The 22,659-nt window shown below is 34.2% G+C and overlaps 1 protein-coding gene across 3 annotated transcripts in view; it reads right to left on the bottom strand.

Moving 5' to 3' along the window:
- LOC114049100 (PHD finger protein 6-like) overlaps window positions 1–22,659 on the bottom strand; it is a 44,877-nt gene that overhangs the window by 7,345 nt on the left and 14,873 nt on the right. The window contains exons 4-9 of one of the 3 annotated variants that reach the window (XM_027870293.1): window positions 21,757–21,890; window positions 21,500–21,543; window positions 7,327–7,472; window positions 7,020–7,163; window positions 508–612; window positions 141–274 (exon numbers count right to left, since the gene is read on the bottom strand). In XM_027870293.1, coding sequence (XP_027726094.1) covers window positions 141–274; window positions 508–612; window positions 7,020–7,163; window positions 7,327–7,472; window positions 21,500–21,543; window positions 21,757–21,890 — 707 coding nt within the window. The remainder of the gene's footprint in view (window positions 1–140; window positions 275–507; window positions 613–7,019; window positions 7,164–7,326; window positions 7,473–21,499; window positions 21,544–21,756; window positions 21,891–22,659) is intronic. The other 2 variants (XM_027870298.1, XM_027870303.1) reach the window with 2 other exon arrangements.

Raw genomic sequence — 22,659 nt, 5'->3', positions numbered from 1 at the left:
CTTCATTAAAGTAGGTTTTTTATTAATACTATCATTCAATCTATTTAGAGATGTGTTTGGAAGGAGTCCGGAATAAAATTTTCATACAACTCAAAAGACTTTATGACAGGCATTTTTTAAAGAACCACTTTGTTGCTTACTTGTAAATTCCTCGCGACATATTTTCAATGTATTTAGCTTTGTCTTGTACTCCACAGTGGTAATGATATGTTTTTACACAGGCTTTTATTTCACATCCAATAGTTGCACCAGGCTGGCTACAAAGGGTACACTTCTGTTACAAGAAATAGAAAAAAGTGCCCTTAGTAGGATTTAAGTTCACATTTCCTATATGATTTAATTTAACTTCCTTCATAAAGATATTTAAAATAGAACATTCAAACTGTTATGCTTTGATATCCACCTTTGTCAAAACTATAGTATAAGATGACTTGCTACTAATCTACTAATGTTACTACCTGAATCACTTTTGAAATACAAAAACCTAAAGTAGAATAGTATACATACCATCCTTTTTCCTCGCTTAATCTCTTGAAGCACAGTTTTAATATCAAAATCACCAAATTCAGCCCGTGATGTTGTCGTAAGCTGAACTGTGCCAGAAGAAAATAACTACAGAAGAAATCCAAATGAATCAATTTGTTTTGGCTGGTACGAGACAATATTTTTATTAGCCAATAATAAATACAAATGTGCTTAATGTGCCTTTCATACCAATTAAGTCTAAAGAATGTGAAGCATAATCTAACAACTTTTTTTCATTTTTTAAAATTTTAATTATGGAATAAGACAAGTATTTCCATAACAAATACAACAAAAAAGATGGTTGGTTGCACATGAAACTGCAAATCAACCATGTACAACTTGCTATTCCTTTCAAATATACAACTTTCACACAAATTTCATTTTTCCCCTCCACCCACTCTGCCCTAGACACAAACAGACATATGTGTGTGTCTATTTATCTATTTATCTGATCTATCTGTATGTATATAAATATACATGCATAAAATTATTCTACAATACTTCTATTTATCAGTTCTTTCTCTGGATGCAGATAGTGTCTTTCTTCATATAACCTTTATTTATGGATATTTGTAACAGAAAAAATCACTTATTTGGTCAAAGTCTGCTAGATATAAAATGCTATCTCAAGGCTATTTTAATCTGTTATGTCTCTAATCAATAATGATTTTTATGTGACTACAAATTGTTTTTATGTCTTTGTTGGAAAATTGCCTTGTTCATATCCTCTGACCATTCATCAACTAGAGATTGGCTCATACTTTAAATACGAGACAACTTCTCCCCATCGCCCTGCAATTTTCTACTTTATTTCTGATCTTGGCTATATTTATTTGTATAAAATCTTTTTAATTTAATGTAATTGAAGCTATCCCTCTTACTCCTCATACTGCTCTCTAATCTCCTGCTTATTGATAAACTGTTTGCCTATCTCTAAGTCTAATAAGTTATATGTTCCATGTTCTTCTAATTTTCTTGTAAAATCTCTTCATATCTGGGTCACATATCTATTTTTACCTTATACTGGTAAATGGTGTGAGATATTTAGTCCATGCCCAGTTTCTGTCATATTGCTTTTCAGTTTTTCCAATTTTTCTTATCTCAAAATCTTAAGTCTCTACATTTGTAAAACACAAGATAATTATATTTGTTGCTGTAAACTTCTACTCTTCTATTGATCTACCTGCTAATTTCTAGCTAGTATCATATAGTTTTGATAATTGCTGCCTTATAATACAGTTTAAGATCTGGTACTGCTAAATCTCCCTCCTTTACACTTTTTTCATTATTTCCTTTGATATTCTTGACTTTTTGTTTTTCCAAATGAATTTTGTCATTTTTTTATTTTAGTGCTGCATCTTTCCAACTACTTAAATCTGATTTTATTTGTATAAAAAGTGTTTTATAATTTCGCTTATATAGTTCCAAAATATTATCTGAGAACCAGTCTACAAAAATTCATATCTAAAAACCTGACTAATATAAATAGACTAAAAAGAACTTTTCTACATAATTTATAGTAAAAACACTGAGGTTAATAATAGCTGTAATACATAATCCAAAGCATGATAAAATTGTTTTGTTTGGATTAATTAGTAATACTGAAAAATAGTTAATTCTTCTATTTATGCTTAAATAACAGGCTTGACATCTTTAGACTGAGTGAATAAATTAAAGAATAAGCATTTACGAAGTATTAATTATGTAACCAACACTGTGCTAATTCTTAACGATAAAATACAAAAAGCAAGACAATCCACATTCTAAAGAGCTAGCTGTGTGCACCTGGGCAAATCACAACTTCTGTCTGCCTCAGTTTCCTCACCTGTAAATAGGAATAATGATAATAGTGCCAGAGTTGTTGTAAGGATCAAATATAACTATATAAAAGCTAGCTATTATAAACATGATTGCTGCTTTTCTACTACTACTACTAATTATTATTGAGACAACATATAAAAGTTTACCTACTAGAAATGCTTTTAGAAAATCTTTCTCTCCAATTAACCAGCATTTTTTCCCCTCTTTCCTAAATAGTGTCAAGGTTGTGGAAATCAAATACATTAATGTCCTGTTAGTAAAGCTATGAATTTGTACAATGTGGAAAAAAAATTTAGAACTATGTCTCAAAATTCACTAAACTATGCATACCTTCTGAATGAGCAACAGAACTAACAATAAGCCTAAATGTCCATAAGTTCAAAGAGAAAAAGGTCCTATAGATACAAAAAAAATCCACAGTGGCATTTGAATGAAATAGAATACTTATTGTTTTGTAAGAAATTAAGAAAGGGAGTGATTCACCTTAACTAGACTGATACAGTGAAGTGAGCAAAACCAGGAGAATAATTTATATTATAACACTATAAAAACAATCAGTTTTGAAAGACAAGTTTCCAAAGGTTTGATGCCATTATTATCCTCATTTTATAGAAAAGGAAACTGAGGCAAACGGATTAAATGATTTGCCCAGGTTCAAATAGGTAGTGTTTGTTTACACAAATAATGGCAAATGTAAATAACTGAAAATATATTAATTATTCATGGAGAGGCCAAATCAACGTAATAAACATGTCAATATTACCTAAATTAGTTTAAATGGTGCCATGCCAATCAAACAACCAAAAAATTACTTCATAAAGCTAGAAAAACCAATAATAAAACTTAATCTGGAAGAAAAAAAGGTCAACAATATCAAGAGAATCACCAACAAAAAGGGAAGGGAGTCAAGAAATATCACATCTCAAATTATATTACAAAGCTTCAGTCCTAAAACAATTCAGCAATGAGTAGGAAAGAGTGATTTATCAGTGGAACAGATTGGCTACACAATTAAAAAAAGCAAGTTAAGTTTTTGATGAACTCAAAGATCCCAATTACTGAGACAAGAACTCATTCTTGGATAAGAACTATTAAGAAAACTACGTTTGGACCAACATCTCACATATATACTAAGATGAGCTCAAAAAGGATGCGTGTTTTCAAAACAAATAGTGACATCACAAACAAATTAGCAGAGCATGGAAATCATTTGACAGATGATGAGAGAAGAGTGAGAGAAGAGGTCATGACCAAACAAGAGACAGAGAGGTCAAAGTCAGAGGAGATGAAGTGAACAGTTTTGTTAGGTAAAATTAGAAAGGTTTTACACAAATGAAACCAATTCAGCTAAAATTAGCAAGAAGGAAGCTGGTAAAATCTGGATCTGAACAAAAATCTTTCTAGCAGCTCTTTTTGTGGTGGCAAAGAATTGGAAACGGAGGGTTACCCATCAGTTTGGAAATGCTCAACTCTTAAGATATGGTCTATTTAAGTGACAGAACACAACTGTGCTGTAAGAAAAGATGAGTGGGATCGTTTCAGAAAAACTGTGAAGCTGCATGAAGTGAGCAAAATCCGAAGAACAAATTCTGCAATAGCACCAAGGTAAAGATAATCAACTCTGAAAGATAATGATCCACCCCAATTCCAAAGAACTAATAATGAAACATACTATCTGACTCTCCATAGACAGACTTGATGGACTTCAGTGCAGAATGAGCCCCCTTTTTTTTTAAGGGAGAAGGCAAGGGGCAGGGCTAACAACAGAATTCATTTTGTATATGTTTATAACGGATTTCATTTTTATTTCCTTCCCAATGAGTTAAGAAAGCGAGAACTCTGGGAACTGAAGTTTAAAAAAAAAGATACTAAAAGTAAAAATGGAAAGAATCTACCAGTTACCTCCTGAAACCCCAATTGAAACATAATATTACCCAGAACTTAAAAGTCAAAGAAAAAATATTGTATGCAGCCAGAAAGGAATAATTATATACTGAAAGGCCTAAATCAGAAACACTTAAGATTGAGCTTCTCCTACTATACCACTGCTTGGAAAAAAATATTCAAAAGGCTGCAAGTCAAGAAAAACTTAACCAATGAAAGTCAGTAATAACTCACAGAGTGAAAAAAATGAAATTTTAATGAAAGAGTATTTCCAAGTATTTCAGATAAAAAGAACGTGGAGGATTTGGAATGAAATATAAAATAGTAAATGAGTGAGTTAACAGTAAGAAACTAAACAATTGAATAAATGTTTATTGAGCACGTATTATGTGTCAGGCACTGTGCTAAGCCCTGGGGATACAAAAAGAGGCAAAAGACAGCCTCTGCCCTCAAGGAGTTTATAATCTAATGGCATAAACAAACAAATATATACAAAGCAAACTACATGCAGGATAAATAGGAGATAATAATTAACAGAGGGAATTAAGAGGGACTGGGAAAGGCTTCCTCAAAAAAGTGAGATTTTAGTTGGAACTTAAAGGAAGACAGAGGGGCAGCAGGAAGTGTTTTAGGCATGAGAGATAGCCAGAAAATTTTCAGGAGTTGGGAGATAAAGGGTCTTGTTCACACAACAACCTTGAGGCCAGTGTTACTGACTGGAAGAGTATGTGTTGGGGAGGAAGGTGCAAAAAGTCTGGAAAAGTATGAAAGGGGTCAAGTTAAGAATGGCTTTGAATGCCAAACAGGGCATTTTGTATTTGATCCTGGAGGCAATAGGGAGACACTGAAGTTTAGACTTGATATGGTCAGACATACATTTTAGGAAAATCACTTTAGTAGCTGAATAATGAATGAACTGGAGTGCGGAAAGAGATGAGGCACACAGACCCGCCAGCAGCTTGGACATGAAGGTGAGGGAGAGACGGAGAAATCTAGGATGATTCCTAGATTGTGAACCTAAGTGACTTGAGGATCATGTTACTATTCTCAATAGTAAGGAAAGTAAAAAAGAAGCAGAGTTTAGGGGGAAAAAATGAGTTCTATTTTAGACAAATTGAGTTTAAGTTGTCTACTGGACAGACAGTTTGATAAATCTGGTTTCTTTTTTAGGCAATTTGGGTTAAGTGACTTGCCCAGGGTCACACAGCTAGTTAGTGACAAGTGTTTGATCTGAGGTCAGATTTGAACTCAGGTCCTCCTGACTTCAGGGCCAGTGCTCTCTCCACTGCACCACCTTGCTGCCCCGAGTTTGATAAATCTGAAAGGCAGCTGAAGACGCTACAATGAAAGTCAGAAAAAAGACTATGGGCAGGAAAGGTAGATTTGAGAGTCATTAGCATAGAGATGGTAATCCATGAGAGCTGAGGAGATCTCCAAATCAAGTAGTCTAGAGGGAGAAGAGAAGAGAGCCCAGGACAACCCTGGGGATATCTATGGTTACAGGGCATGATCTAAAGAAGAATTCAGCAAAAGAGATAGAAATAGCTAAGTTTTGAAAGGAAGCGGCAGCTAGGCAGTGCAGTGGATAGAGCTCTGGCCTTGGAGTCAGGAGGACCTGAGTTCAAATCTGACCAACACTCACTAGCTGTGTGACTCTGCGCAAGTCACTTAACCCCAACTGTCTCACCAAAAAGCAAAAAACCAAAAAAAAGAAAGGGAAGAAGAAAATTGGGACGGGGGATAAAAAAAAGAGTGGTGTCCTGAAAACCTAGAGAGAAGAGATTAGCAAAGTGGATTGAGTGATCAACAGTATCAAAAGTTGCAGAGAGGTCGGGGGAAGCTCTGAAGAAGACTAGAGATTCTAAAAGAAAGGTGAGGAAGATGTTCCAGACAAGTTGGAATTTTCCAAGTTGGAGAAAATTCAGTGCTAAACAGAGGAATTTGTATCTGATCTGGATTCAGAAAAATAAGTTCAACTGTGTTCTCAGTTTGTGACCCTAGGCAAACACCTGCCTCAATTTCCTCATCTTTAAATAGGGGTGTTGTGGAGGTAAAATGAGCCAATATATGCAAACATCCCATTCCCTACTTAGGTCTTTTCTCAACCTCTCAGCTACTAATGCCCTACCCTTCAAATTATTTTAAACTTATTTTATACATTATCTTAAACATAAACCTGATGTCTCACACATCCCTGACCCCACAAAAGGATGTGTCTTAAGGTAAGGAAACACTTCACTTTTCTCTCTGAATCCCTAGTATCCGTCACAATCAGCGATACCTAATAGAAGCTTAAAAAAATGGTTGGTGATTTCTCACTAGTAATATTACTCCAGAAGAAATCTGAATAGAACTCTAGAAAATAGAGCAAGGTCTAACGGACAGAGAGCTAGTCTCAAAGCCAAGAAGATCACAGTTTGAGTCCCAGTTTTGTCTGACACATATTGAATAATATAGACTATAAACTGCAAAGACAAAGACAACCTGCAATGGAACAAGGTGCTTCCCTACCCAGGATGTCCCTGTATTACTGAAATCAGAGGTTCAATTACTAATCAGATCCTAAACAGAGAATATTTTTAAGTTACTGAATGATAAGCCAATCCCTATGAATACTTTAATCCTCCTCTTTCATCGACAATCAAACTACTTGTCACACAACTAGGTTGAGAAAAGAATTATTTTTGATTTTTTTATTTTCAGTGAAATTTATTTAAAGGAAATATAATCAGTTTTTTCTAAAATGTGTTAAGAAATTTAAAAAACAAATCAAAACATATCACTCTTACCATGCATTTATAATGTGCTGCTGCCTTTTTGGCACTAAATATGTGAAGCTTTCCCTTTGCTTCATTTTCTTCCTCACCTACATGACAGAATCCACACTTAGGCCTGGAATCACTGAGACTACTTCTGTGGGGTGACCTATCTCTCTGGAAAAAAAGGTGTTAAAAAAAATGAAAAATATTTCTTTTTGAAAGCACATTAAATAATCTACAAAATGAGGAATTAATCGCTCTAAGTGTTTCTGGAACACAAAGTTAAATAATATTTTTTCAAATAGGGATCAATAGTTTTTTTTTCCTTTTTCCTTACATTTGTCCCATGTGAGGATGTGGATTTATTAGCCTCTGACTGCTCTCTTGAAAAAATTCTTCTTGGCTTTCCTTTTCCACTCTTCTTTCCCTTAACTGGTGAAGGTGCCAGGTCATAGTCATTGAAATTTTCTTCTAAGTTAGCTGCTTAAGAGTTAATACAAAGTTTACAACGAGATCCCTATGTCAATCTCTCCATCCTAACACCCACTTCTACATTTTCAGATTTAAGGACCTATTTCCAAACAAAATACCAAACCAAAATGTAGTGAAAAAAATATACAAATATAAATAAAACAAATGGATCCTTTCTCACTGAATTTACAACTTAGGAATAAAGTTTAACACAAATATTTTATTCTTATTCTGCATATACTTAGACAATACTTGCTGTCTCCCCTGTTAGAAAGCAAACTCCTCAAGAGTACAGATTATTTCTTTCTTTATATTTTTATCTTCAGCACCTCATACCATGCTTAGCTCATGATGTTAATATTATCAGGATGTTCACAGGGATATCATTTAATCTTCCCTGGGCCTTAGGTTCTTCATCAGTAAAACATGGGAGTGCTTAGGAGGGGACAGGAGAAAGAGCTATATAATCTTTAAAATAACTTCCTGATCTAGCTAGTGGTAAGGAGAATAAATCCAATTTATCTTGAATTGAATGACACCTGCAGTCCCTACCCCATATTTGAAGACAATTATTATGCTAACTTCCTCTCTAAGTCTTTTCTTCTTTAAGACTATTACTTAAAAAAAAAAAGAAGAAGAATATTACTACTTCCTTCTAAATGTCATCACTCTCCTTTGGACTTGTCAAATTTAGGACAAATCACACTATGTTTATTATCCCTAATGTATGCAGTCTAGCATCTTCTGCTGAACAGAAAGGAAGACCTACTTCCCAAAGTCAATGCAAAAGGAAAATACAAATGAGATCCAAAGGAGAAAAAGATATCCAACCAGGCATTATAAATACATAAATAAATTCAATAGGATAAAACTTAAATTTGGCAAGGAAATAAAATTAGTTATTAGTTTTATAATTTGAATTTAAGAAAAAGGATCACAGTCTCATAGATTTAGAGTCAGAAGGAACCTTTAAGGCTAAGTCCTCTCATTTTACTGGTCCAGAGTGGTTACCTAACTTGCCCATGGTCACACAGTTAGTAACTGTCTGAGCTAAGATTTAAACCATTAAGTTAGAAAATGTTAATGAAATAAAGTTTCAGGGCAGAATATAACACTTAAATATGTCAAATTATTCATCAGCTTAGGGATAATGACCTGTGATTTTTCTCTCGTCGGAAACTATTCTACTCAATTATATGCTAACAAAATGGATAATCTGGAAGAAAAAAAGGAATACTTACAAAAAAATCTAAAACAGATTATTTAAATAACCCAAAAACAGACTAAGAAACTGAACAAGTCATAAATGAACTTCCCAAAAAATTCCATAGAATCAGATGGATTTACAAGTGAATTTTTATCAAACATTCAAAGAATAATTAATTCTAATAGCATAAAATTGTTCCAGTCACCTTTGTAATCAATTTTTAACATACAAATATTGCTTCAATATCTAAACCAAGGAGAAACAAAGTAGAGAAAGAAAACAACAGAACAATATCACTAAATGAAGATTGTTAAAAAATTTTAAGTAGGAAATTATAAAATAGCTACTAAACAATATATTAGAAAAGTTACATTTTATATCCTGGGTTTATACCAGGTGTACAGGGTTCATTCAACATATATGGGACTAATAAATGAAATATATGATGTTGATAATGTAAATTATGAAAAACACAACTACGGCAACAGATTTCAAAAGGTATGATATTTCATAATTAACAAACTCTGAAAACCAAGAATAAATGAACTTTTACTAAATTTAGTAAATGGTATTTATCTAAACTCAAGAACAAACAATGTATGTAATGGGAAGAAAAATTAGAAGTCTTTCCAATAAGAATAGGTTAAGGCAAGGATACCTATTATCACAATTACTATTTTAAAAGAATGTTAGAAATGGTAGATATGGCAATAAGATACCAAAAAAAAAACCCAAAAACAAAAACACAACACAACTCACAGATAACAAATTCCAGCTGTCTCCATAGTCTAGGAAACCAAAAAAGGAAAAAAATTCCATTCCCACACCGACTGCCACATTCCAACAGAAGGACTGCAAAAACCAACTCACTACCTTACAACAGGTTTCAACTCACACCATGGCACTCCCCCCCTCCCTTTACTACTCCTAGTATGACAGAAATACAAACTCCAAACAGCATAAATTTGTTTCAACTGTTAACAGAAGCAGTTCGGCAGCAAGAAATAGAAAGAGAAATTACTTTAAAAATAACTGCAGATAATATGGAATACTTGGGATTCTGCTTGACAAAACAAACCCATGGATTATATGAACATAGTTATAAAACACTTTTTACACAAATTAATATCTAAACAACTTGAGAAATGTTCATTTGTCATGGGCAGATGAAACCAAAATAATAAAATATTTAAAAATGATATCTTAACCCAATTAATTTACTTATTCAGTGCCACACCAATCAAACTACCAAAGAATTATTTTACAAAGCTGGAAAAAAATAACAATTCAACTGGAAGAACAAAGGTTAAGAATATTGAGAGAACCAATGGAAAAAAAATGAATGAAGGTGGCGTGGCCTAGCAGTAACCAGCTTTCAAACTACGTTACAAAGCAGTACTCATTAAATTACATCCTCTACATTTTTCACAGGGTTCCCAAAATCCCTTGTTGGACCATGGCTGAATGCTGAGCAGGCCTGCATTAAAACAGTCTGATAATAGCTAAGAAACAATGACTGGTCAGTAGAACATATAAAATACACAATTATAGAGTAGTAAATAGCCATAATAATCTGATATCTAATATACTTAAAGATCCACGCTTTTGAGACTAATATACTTAAAGATCCACGCTTTTGAGATACAACTCAATATCTGACAAAAACTGCTAGGAAAACTCACAGCACACTGGCAGAAATGAAACACAGAGCAACCTCTCAAACTGTATACTAAAATAAAGTCAAAATTGGTGCATGATTTAGTGATAAAGGGTGATATAATAAGTCAATTAGGGGAGTAAGGAAAATTACCTGTCAAATCTATGGACAAGGGAAAAATTTATGACTAATCAAGAGAAAGAGAGAATCACAAGAGGTAAAATTGATAACTTTGATTACACAAAGTTAAAATTTTTACACAAAACCAATTCGGGTAAAACAAAAAGGAAAGCATGAAACTGGAGGGAGACGAGGGACAACAGCAGGCATCTCTGATAAATTCTCAAATTCTAATTTCTCAAATACATAAAGAAGTGAAGTCAGATTTATAAAAATAAGGGGCAGCTAGGTGGTGCAGTGAATAAAGCACCAGCCCTGGAGTCAGGAGGACCTGAGTTCAAATTCAGCCTCAGATACATAACACTCACTAGCTATGTAACCCTGGGCAAGTCACTTAACCCCAATTGCCCTCACCAAAAAAAAAAAAAAGCCATTCTGTAATTGATAAAAAGGCAAACGTTTTCAGAAGAAAACAAAGCTATCAACAGGTACATAAAATTACTACTGACTAAAGAAATGCAACAGCTTGGTAGAGGAGGTACAAAAAAAAATACTAAACAAAATTACACATTAAGTAAGAGTTAAAAGAGTCACAGAAATCCAAGGAAGAGAAGAACTCCTTAAAAAGAAGAATTGGTCAAATGGGAAAAAAAAGAGGTACAAAAGCTCCTTGAAGAAAATAATTCCTTTAAAATTATTTGGAAGTTTTTGACTTTATAAGCCATCAAGAAACAATCAAATAAAATCAGATGAATGAAAAAAATTGAAGAAAATGTGAAATATCTCATTGGAAAAATAACTCACCTAGAAAATAAATTCAGGCAAGATAATTTAAGATTACTTAACTATTTGAAAGCCAGGACCAAAAGATGAGCCTAGACAGTATCTTTCAAGAATTTATCGGGGATGGAACCAAGATGGCAGAGTGAAAGCAGTGACTTAATTCAACTTTCCCCCAAACCCTTCCAAATACCTATAAAAAATGGCTCTAAACAAATTCTAAAGCAGCAGAACCCACAAAAAGACACAGTAAAACAAATTTCCAGCCCAAGACAACCTGGATGATTGAAAGGAAAGGTATATCACAGCAGGCTGGGAGAGGAGTACGTAGGCGCACCGGCAGCAGTGAATCTGGAGAAGGCTTCAGAGGACTTATTCACGGGCAGCTATGGCAGTTTCCAGACTTCTCAATACCACAAAAGCCAAAGACAACTTAGGTCAGTGGGAAAAGTCTGTTTCCATGGTGAGAGAAAGAAGCTAGGTCTCAGCCCCATTCCTGAGAGGGGCCTCTGGGGCAGTGGCTGCCTCTTGAGCTTCCAGGCCACAGACTGAGGGTGAATTGAGTGGCTGATCAGAGAACAACAGCAGGGATATCTCTGCTGGTGCAGGATTCTCTTGCTTTGCCCGTGGTTGGATCTGGGTCACGGTTCTGGATGACTGTCCTGGGGCAAGAAGGAGCACTGGCGTGGTGGAGCTTGCAACATGTGGAGAGGAAATCCTCTTCACAACTCCAAGACAGAAAAAAGTGCTCCCAGAACAGACCACAGGCCAGGAAAAGGAGTAAACACCTCGCCCTTGATCATAGCACCTTGGAAGAACTGAAAATTTACAGGTCCCTAGAACTATCTCTGAAAAGAACTACACAAAACCCGCGAAGCTTTGGACAGTACATTCTCCACCGTGGAAACAGACCCCTACCTTAACAAAGAGTCTATAACTCAAGTAATTGGTTGGGATCATGACCAAACCTCACAAAAAGGGTCAGACCACAGAATCTGTTTTTGGTAACAAAGAAGATCAAAACACACAAGCAGAAGAAGACAACAAAGTCAAAGCTCCTACATCCAAAGCCTTGAAGAAAAGTATGAATCAGTCCCAGGCATTGGAAGAGCTCAAAAAGGACTTTGAGAAGCAAGAGAAGTGGAGGAAAAACTGGGAAGAGAAATGAGAGTGATGCAAGAAAATCATGAAAAACAAGTCAACAGCTTGCTAAAGGAGACCCAAAAAAATACTAAAGAAAATAACACCTTCAAAAATAGCCTAACCCAAATGGCAAAAGAGGTCCAAAAAGCCAATGAGGAGAAGAATGCTCTAAAAAGTAAAACTGACCAAATGGAATAGGAAGTCCAAAATCTTACTGAAGAAAATACTTCCTTAAAAATTATAATACAGCAATTGGAAGCTAGTGACTTTATGAGAAATCAAGACACTGTAAAATAAATCCGAAAGAATGAAAAATTAGAAAACAATGTGAAATATCTCATTGGAAAAACAACTGATCTGGAAAATAGGTCCAGGAGAGAGAATTTAAAATTATTGGACTATCTGAAAGCCATGATCAAAAAAAGAGCCTAGACATCATCTTTCAAGAAATTATCAAGAAAAACTGTCCTGATATTCCAGAACCAGAGGGCAAAATAGAAACTGAAAGAATCCACTGAACTCCTCCCGAAAGTGATCCCCAAAGGAAAACTCCTAGGAATAATGTAGCCAAATTCCAGAGTTCCCCAGTCAAGGAGATAATATTGCAAGCAACCAGAAAGAAACAATTCAAATTTTGTGGAAACACAATCAGGACAACACAAGATTTAGCAGCTTCTACATTAAGGGACCACAAGGCATGGAATACAACATTCCAGAGGGCAAAGGAGCTAGGATTACAACCAAGAATTACCTACCCAGCAAAACTGAGTATAATTGTGCAGGAAAAAAAAAAGCACATTCAGTGAAACAGAGGGCTTTTAAGAAATCATGAAGGAGTCAATAAAGTTGAACTTTTCATATTTGTGATTCCTAACATCTTTCTCATTATTTTTTTTCTTTTTATTTTGTTTTTGTTTTTGGTGAGGCAATCGGGGTTCAGTGACTTGTCCAGCGTCACACAGCTAGTAAGTATCAAGTGTCTAAGGCCAGATATGGACTCAGGTCCTCCTAATTCACTGAACCACCTAGCTGCCCCAATCTTTATTGGGTAGTTAAAAGGAGTATATACAGAAAGAGAGAACAAGTGTGAGATGAATATCATAGGGTGATTATCTAAAAAATTTAAATTTTAAAATAAATTATTTAAAAATAAAAATGATTATCTAATAAAATAAAAAAGACAATTGCTCTGGGAGAAGGGGAAAGGTAGAGACAGAAATGGGGTAAATTATCTGACATGAAAAAGTGAAAGTGAAGGGGAAACTGGGGGAAGGAGGGTTTAAGGTGGGCAGGGTGAACCTTACTCTTCGCGGAATTGGCTCAAATAGGAATTAACATATTCAGTTCGGACTGAAAGAAGACAGGGTGAGTCGGAGGGACAGGGTAAAAGAAGAGAGAGAAGGATCAATGGGGGAAACAGAATGCAAACAATAATCATAACTGTGAAAAAAACCTTTTACATCAAGTTTCTCTAATAAAGTCTTCACTTCTCAAATATATGAAGAACGGAGTCATATTTATGAAAAGAAAAGTCGTTCCCCAATTGCAAATAATCAAAAGATATGAACAGGCAGTTTTCTGACAAAGTAATCAAAGCTACCTCTATTCATATGAAAAAAATGTTTTCAATCACTAAGTGAATAGTGAAATGCAAACTAAAACAACCCTAAATTACCACCCCACATTGATCATATTGACCAACATAGTAGAAAATGAAAATAACAAATGTTGGAGGAGATGTGAGAGAGTTGACACACTAATGCACCGGTGGTGGAATTATGAACTGGTCCAATCATTCTGTAGAGCAATTTTTAACTATGCCCAAACAGTTATAATAGCCTTTAACTTAGCAGTACCACTACTAGGTCTGTATCCCAAAGAGATAAAAAAAAACAAAAAGGAAAAGGATCTGTATGTACAAAAATATTTACAGCAGCTCTTTTTGTGGTGGCAAAGTACTGGAAACTGAGGGAATGCCTGTCAATTGGGGAATGGCTGAACAAAATGTGGTATATGGTTGTGATGGAATAGCATTATGCTATAAAAAATGACAATCAGGGTGCTCTCAGAAAAACCTGGAAAGACTTACATGAACTGATGCAAAGTGAAATGAACAGAATTAAGAGAACACTGTATATAGAGTAATAGCAACACTGCTCGATGAAGAACTGTGAATGCCTTAGCTATTCTCGGCAATATGATGATCCAAGACAATCCCAAAGGATGAATGATGAAAAATGCTATCCATTTCACAACATGACTAATACAGAAATATCTGGCATGACTGCACATGTACAACCCATATCAAATTATCTGCCTTCTCAATGGGACTGCAGAGAAAGAGGGACAGAAGGATCAAATTTGGAATTCAAAATTTTAAAAAACAAATGTTAAAAATTGTTTTTAAATGTAATTGGGGACAAAAATTAAATGTTAAACCAAATAACTGAAGAAACACAGTAATACTATGTTTACACTAAAAGAGGAAACAATCATAATAGTACAATCAACATCAGTGACAAATGGAGGAAAATATAAACTTCTCATAACTTTACATGTGAAGAAATTAAACAATATATTAAAACATAAAAAAGAGCTATAGATCACATAAAAAAACAAAACTCCACACGCTGGTGCTTAGAAGTTGCACGCTAAAGAAACTCCACAGAGAGAATAAAAATGAATGACTGAAAATAAATTTTAAACTATGCATCAAGTGAATCTAAAAAAGCACTAGTAGAATTTGTGCACACTCCTGGATCCAGCAACATCATTGTTAAGACTATATCCCAAAGACATTCAAAAAAAGGTAAAAGGACCTATTCGTACAAAAATAATTACAGCATCTCTTTTTGTGGTGGCTAAGAATTAGAAACTGAAGGCATGGCCCACTGATTGGGGAATGGTTAAACAAGCTGTGGTATATAAATGTAAAGGAATATTATTGTGCTGTAAGGAATGACAGGCAGGATGGCTTCAGAAAACCTGAAAACATTTAAATAAACTGATGCAGAGTGAGAAGAACAGAACCAAGAGAATGTTGTGCACAGTAACAGCAATATTGTTTGATGAAGAATCTGAATGACTCAGCTCTTCTCAGCAATACAATGAACCAAGACAATCCCAAAGTGAATGGTATAACGTACTGTCCCCCTCCAGAGAAAGAACTGATACTGATTGAATACAGACAAGCATGCTATTTTTCACTGTTTCGTTCTTTTTCTTTTGAGTCTTCTTGTACAAAATAACGAATATGGAAATGTTTTACATGAATGCACAAGTTTAACCTATATTTTATTGCTCACTGGTTCAGGGACAGGGAAGAGAAGAGAAGGAGGGAAGGAGAGAATCTGGAACTCAAAACTTTTTGAAAAACATTAAAAATTGTTTTAACATGTAATTGGAGGGAAATAAAATATATGTATTTTTTTAAAGGAGGAATTGAAATTATACTCTCAAAGCAAAAACAAACATTCTAAGGTCTGGTTACACGCAAGCTTCTATGAATTTAATTATAAAACATTCTGCAGAAATAAAGATGATAAGCATTTATTAGGTTCTTTCTGCACAGGTGGCAAAATTCTAAGAGCTAAGAATAGAAATAAAAGTTAAAGACAGTCCCTGCTTTTGAAAAGCTCACAGACTCCTATGGCAGAATATTTAAAAAAAAAACAATTATATACTAATAAGCATAGAAAAATTGGAGTCGGAGAGTACCCTTCAACTCCGACTCTAACTCTAAATGCTCCCAGCTATCAAAGCAACAGAAAGACATAAGAGGAAAGAAATTCAGGCCAGATATCCTTGACTTCTCATAAATGTACAGAGCTTACTACAAACGTGAAGTCCAAAGACACAAAGTAGGCTGTTAAGAACAAGTAAACAAACAAACAGAAACTATAAATAGCTATTAATCTCAACAGAGAAAATGGACGCAAAAGAACAGAATCACTTGAAAACATTTACAAACAAAGCCTCAAAGATAAATAAAGCCTGGATACAAATATAATAAGAATTCTAGTAACAGTTAAAGTAAGAGCTAAAGAGGGAGCTAAAAAATTATTTTACAAATCAAGTGAAAGCAGCAGAGGAAAGACTAGGAAAAAGGCAAACATCAGGAAGCTACGAAAAGAGAACTATTGGCTTGGAAAAAGAGGTACAAAACCCAAATGAAGAAAAATGATGCCTCCAAATTTAAGACTGACCAAATGGAATCTAAAGACTCCATAATACATCAAGAAATAATAGAAGAAAGTCAAAAATAGACTGAAAAAATTAATAGAACATGTGAAATGTCACATGGGAAAAACAACTGACCTAGAATACAGATTGAGGAGTGATAATTTAAGAATCACTGCACTACCGGAAAACCACGAACAAAAAAAAATGGGCCTAGACATTAACTTCAAGAAATCATGAAAGAAAATTGCCTTGATATCTTAGAATTAGAAGGTAAGGTAGAAATCAAATTCATCAGTCATTATTGAAAGAAACCCCCAAATGAATATCCCTAGGAACATAATTGCCCAAATTCATAACTCTAAAGACAAAGACAAAATACTGCAAAGTAGCCAAAAAGGAAGAATTCAAGTACTGTGGGGCCATGGTCATAGGGGAAAAACTGGACCTTAATAAAACAGCATTCCTCATGCAAAGACGAGAGATGAGTGGCAAATCTGATAAGTCAAGAAGAGTAGAAAAAGATAAATATGAATAAGAAATCATAAGAGATTAACATAAATAAACCATTAACATTTTTATATAGAGAGATGATACATGTAATCCCTCAGAATTCTATCATTACTAGGAGTTATTCAGTCATTTTTCAGTTCACAATTAAAACCAACTCTTCATGACCCTATTTGGCTTTTCTTTTTACAAATATATTGAAATGGTTTGCCATTTTCTTTTCTCCAGCTCCTTTTAGAGATGAGGAAAATGAGATAAACAGGGATAAGTGACTTGCCTAGGTTCACACAGCTAAAAACTGTCTAAGGCCAAATCTGAACTAAGGAAGAAGTACTGCTGATTCCAGGCCCAGAACTCTATCCACTGCACCAGGTGACCTATACATGGTGAGATAGAGAACCTGAGTGTGGTTTTTGTTTTTGTATAATCTGAAAAGAAGAAAGAGGTTGGAAAAATAACTGAATATAGGAATGAGAAAGAAAAAGAATGGGGAAACTGCACATAAATGGGATACAGAAAAATGCATTTATATAACAAAGAGAAAGCAATAGCTGGGAACCGACAAAATTTCAATCTCATTCTCATATGAACTAGTTAAAAGAAGGAAGAATACACATACAGTCACAAATAGGTACAAAAATACATTTCAGCCGCAGGAAAGAAGGGGTTGGGACACAAGGAAAGAAGAGAGGCATTAATCAGAAGAAAAATAAACTCTTAAAGATGAGGCAAGGAAAAAAGAGGATAAGCATAAAACAATAGGATGGAGGGAAACACATAGTAATCATTAGTGAGAACTACAACAGAAGAGGATAACAAAATGGATTAGAAAATAGAAAACAATATGTTGCTTACACGAACACACCTGAAACCAAAAGATACAAACAGTTAAAATAAGGCTCTGGGGGCAGCTAGGTGGCGCAGTGGATACAGCACCACCCCTAAGTCAGGAGGAGCTGAGTTCAAATGCGGCCTCAGACACTTGACATTTACTAGCTGTGTGACCCTGGGCAAGTCACTTAACCCCAATCGCCTAAAAAACAAACAAACAAACAAACAAACAAACAAAAATTAAAATAAGGCTCTGGAGCAAAGTCTAGTGAAAAAGGCAGGGACAGCAATCACAATCTTAGACAAAGCAAAAGCAAAAAGACATAATTAAAAGACATAAGCCCGGAAACAACATTTTTCAAAGCTACCATAGATGTATTAATACAAAACATTTATGCACAAATAGCACAGCATCTAAATTCTTTAGGGGAAAGTTAAATAAGTTAACAGGAGTACCTAGATCCACTGAACCAATAAACAAACTTGCGAATGACCTGAACAGAATTTTAGAAAAATTAGATATGATAGACCTCTGGAGAATAATCAATGGGAAAAGAAAGATACGTGTGCATGGCATAGTCACAAAAATGAATTAGGACACACAAACCTCACAAACAGACGCAGAAGAGTACAACTATTACCATCAATAATATAATGAAAATTACATTCATTAAAGGACCTTCAAAGCAAAGGCTAAAAATAAATAACTGAAAATTTTTTTAAAAGAAAAGAAAATATGATGCCTCTGACTGAAAAAAAATTAATAGGAAAATAAATAATTTAATACTAAATAATGAATGGATAAAAGAAAAAATTATAGAAACAATCAATAATTTTATTAGGAAAATTACAACAATTGGATGACATAAAAAAATTAGTATGATACAGCCAAAGCAATGTTTACTGGAAAAATTTTATCTCTAAATTCTTTTTAAAAGTTTTATTTATTTTTAATAGCATTTTATTTTTTCCAATTACATATAAAGACAATTTTCAACACTCATTTTTTAATAGATTTTGAGTTCCAAATTTTTCTTCCTACTTCCTTTCTATCCCCCCCTCCTTAAGATAGCAAGCAATTTGATATGGGTTATACATGTGCACTCATGTAAAACATATTTCCACATCTAAACTCTTTTGTGACAGAGAAAAGAGCAGATCAACAAATGGGGTATGAAACCAGAAAAACTAGCAAATCAACAATTTTAAAACCCTCAACTAAATCAAACCAAAATAAAAATCCTGAAAATCAAAGCAGAGATAAACAAAATTGTAAAGAAATCACTAAACAGATGACACTAGGAGCTATTTTTTAAGAATAAAGTTAATTAAATAGATGAGCTACTGACTAAGAAAAGGAAGAAAACCAAATCACCAGTACCAAAAATGAAAAAGTTGAATTCACAACTAATGAAGAATAAGATCAATTATTATTTTGTCCAACTGTATTCCAATAAAACTGACAATCCAATTGAAATGGAAGAATATTTGCTAAAATATGCCCAGATTAATAAAATAGGAAATATATCACCTATCTCCATCATTTATCTCTGTTACAGAAAAAGAAACTGAACAAGCCATAAATGAACTCCCAAAGTAAAGAGTCACGGGAACAAATAGATTGATAAGTGATCTCTATCAAACATTAGTAGACAGTTCATTCAAATACCACGCAAACTATTTGAGAAAAGACAAAAGGGATCCTACCAAATTCCTTCTATGACACAAATAACAGCTTCCCAATTAAACCCATGAGGGTCAAAACAGATTTTTTTATTCCCTAAAGAATGCTGATGTAAAATTTTAGCAAGGAGGCTACAAAAATGTTATCACAAAGATCATAAACTATGACCAACCTGCAGCATATTGTCCATTCTTGCCTGTCTTTGTACAATTGGGGAAGCTCTCACCTCTCTAACAAACCCTTTTAGGAACTATTAACAATATCCTCAGGACACACAAGTCCCACAAATCAACTGAGCGTTCCTTAATGACAGATGTGTGAGGTTACAAGTTGCATCATCAGCCCACTTTCTTCAGTGTAACCAATCATGTTGTCCCCACTCCCCTAATGCTGTTTATGGCACAATCAATCACACTGTGTCTATCCTATCTACCTAACTCTGCATTTCCCAAAACTATATTAAGGCTGGGGAGCCATACCCTTTACATCTTTGGTCACCGAGAGAGGCCATTAACTCAATTTACTAGTTAATGCTTTTCATTATTCAGTCATTTTTCAGTCACATTCAACACTTTATGACCTCGTATGAGGTTTCTCGGCAAAAAACACTGGAGTAGTTTGCCATTTCCTTTTCTGGCTCACGTTACAGATGAGGGTTAAGTGACATGCGCAGGGTCATGCTGCTACTACGTGTCTGAGGCCGCATCTGAATTCGGTTCTTCTTGATTTCAGGCTTGGCATTATCTACTGTACCATCTAACTGCCCTTGGTTACTGCTAGCTTCACTCACAAATTGTTCATGCTCAAACCACTGTCTCTCAGTTTATTTTAATTGTCAAACAAACGTAATAAGTTCTTGACTAAACAAGAAGTAAGAAGGAGGTGCAAAGGGATAAAAAAATGATTTTGAGTTCATAAAATTAAAAAGATTTTACACAAAGTGAATACAGGTAAAATCAGAAGAAAAGCTGGCAATGGGGGGGAGGATCTTTACACCAACTTTCTCTTAATAAAATCTCATTTCTAAGATAAATGTGGAACTGAATCAAATGTACAACAATAAAAGCTATTCCCCAATTGATAGTCAAAGAATATTAATAGTAAGTTTGCAGGTGACTTGCAAATTACAATTATGAAGTAAACTAAGAAGCCAAAAAAAGGATAATTACAGAAAGTGGAAGGCCTGTGGGAAAACAGGTATACTAATGTTCTGCTAGTGGAGCTGTGAACTGGACCATTCTGGACAGCAATTGCCCAAAAGGCTATTAAACTGTGCATTTTCTTTGTTTCCCCAAAAGCTGGCCACCCAACGACTACAATTCCTTCTCACTTTTCCCTACCATACAAAGGGTACCTGTGGAAAATTTTGTTTGTTTAGGAGTCATCCCTCATTTCTGACATGAGGCTGGCTTGTCTTCTCTTCTTGTTATACAATTCCTTGATAACACTGTTTGCTCCTGTTCTTTTTCCGAGTTCCTTGTTGATTACAGGTTGCTTACACTCACTATACAGCCACTGGTATCCATAAAATATTAAAACAGGAGCAACAGTAACAAGAACAAAGATATCTTGTCCGATGGGAAGAGCTTCCTTACTATTATCTCACAGAAAAATATAAACAAGAAGCAGACAAAATAAAAAGACATATGGGGGACGAGAGGGAGTGTATCCCTTTTTAACTGTACTGTACTTTTTTTTTTTAACCCTACAGAGATTATTAATTTGTGTGATCTTGGGTAAGTCACAAAACCTCTCTGGATCTCAATTATCTACTAAAGAGAGTTCAACTAAATAGCATTCAAAGTCCCTTCCACCTTTGAATCCTATCTTTTCAGACCATGATTCTATCATTAATTATCTTCACTTTCACCAAATCTGCTGTGCCATCTGTATTTTACCAAAAAGGAAAAGTATTGAGTAGTTTTTACCTTCAGAGTTATGTCCAGGTTTCTTATGTTTTTTACAATAAAGCCTATAAAATAAAAGTTAAAAATTATGCAAAGAATAAATCATACAATCTATTTTCAATTTTGTAAAAAGGCAGAATTTCTTTTCTTTGTAAAATTCTTAGGATGTAAAATTTGAATAACTTCCTTATATTCATTTCACTAATAGAGTAACTGATTACATACTTACAAAAAACACAGAACATTAATAAAACTGGAAAATAAAGGAAAGTAATCACATGTAAATTCCTTGTGAAGGTTCCTCCTGCATCTGAGCTTTGTCACGTAAGGCACAGAGGTAATGATATGTTCTGTGACATGTTTTCACATCGCATCCAACTGTTGCTCCTGGACAATGGCATAAAGAACATATCTACAACAATATAAAATAATTACAATCAGATTTCACTAAATGTATAATACCACATATTATAAGAACAGATATACAGCAAATTCCTTCTAAGAAAAAGATTACTTACTGCAATAATTGTGCTAATAATCATTAAATTGATAGCCACTGAATTCTCCTTTGAAACTTATTTCAACCAAAACCAATTACTTTCATTTTACATCCTCAAAATTTTAAGCTGTATAATACCCCATTATTTATTTATTAATAAGATTAAGACTACTAATCATCTCTAAATCAGGAATAATAAAACAAATGCAAATCAAAACTCTCCTGTGGCTTCTCCTCACACTCTGCAAATTGGCAGAAACAACAAAAAATGGCAATTGTCAATGTTGGGGACGTGGAATGATAGGCAAAATAATAATACATTGTAGGTAGTGCTGTGAAATGGGGCAACTATTTTTGAAAGCAATTTGGAATTATGAAAATAATGGAATGAAATGAAAATAAAGTGATTAAAATTTTAAATTGACTAAACTTTGAACAAGAGGTTCCATCATTGGATTTATACACCAAAGAAGCCAATAACAAGAAAAAATTTCCCAAACACCCCCCAAATTTTTAATAGCTAAAAACTAGAAATAAACATTTCCCATCAACTGGAAAACTTGTGGTATATGAATGTAATAAAATATGACTGTGCTGTGAGAAACTATTTGTGATGAACATAAAGAATCATGCAAAGATCCATACGAACTGATGGAGAGTGAAATAAGCAGAGTCAAGTAAA

The sequence above is a fragment of the Vombatus ursinus genome, unplaced genomic scaffold (assembly GCF_900497805.2).
Source record: "Vombatus ursinus unplaced genomic scaffold, bare-nosed wombat genome assembly UNPS02002977.1, whole genome shotgun sequence".
Lineage (NCBI taxonomy): Eukaryota > Metazoa > Chordata > Mammalia > Diprotodontia > Vombatidae > Vombatus > Vombatus ursinus.
The sequence above is the reverse complement of the archived record's forward strand: the minus strand, read 5'-3'. Positions and strand labels throughout refer to the sequence as shown.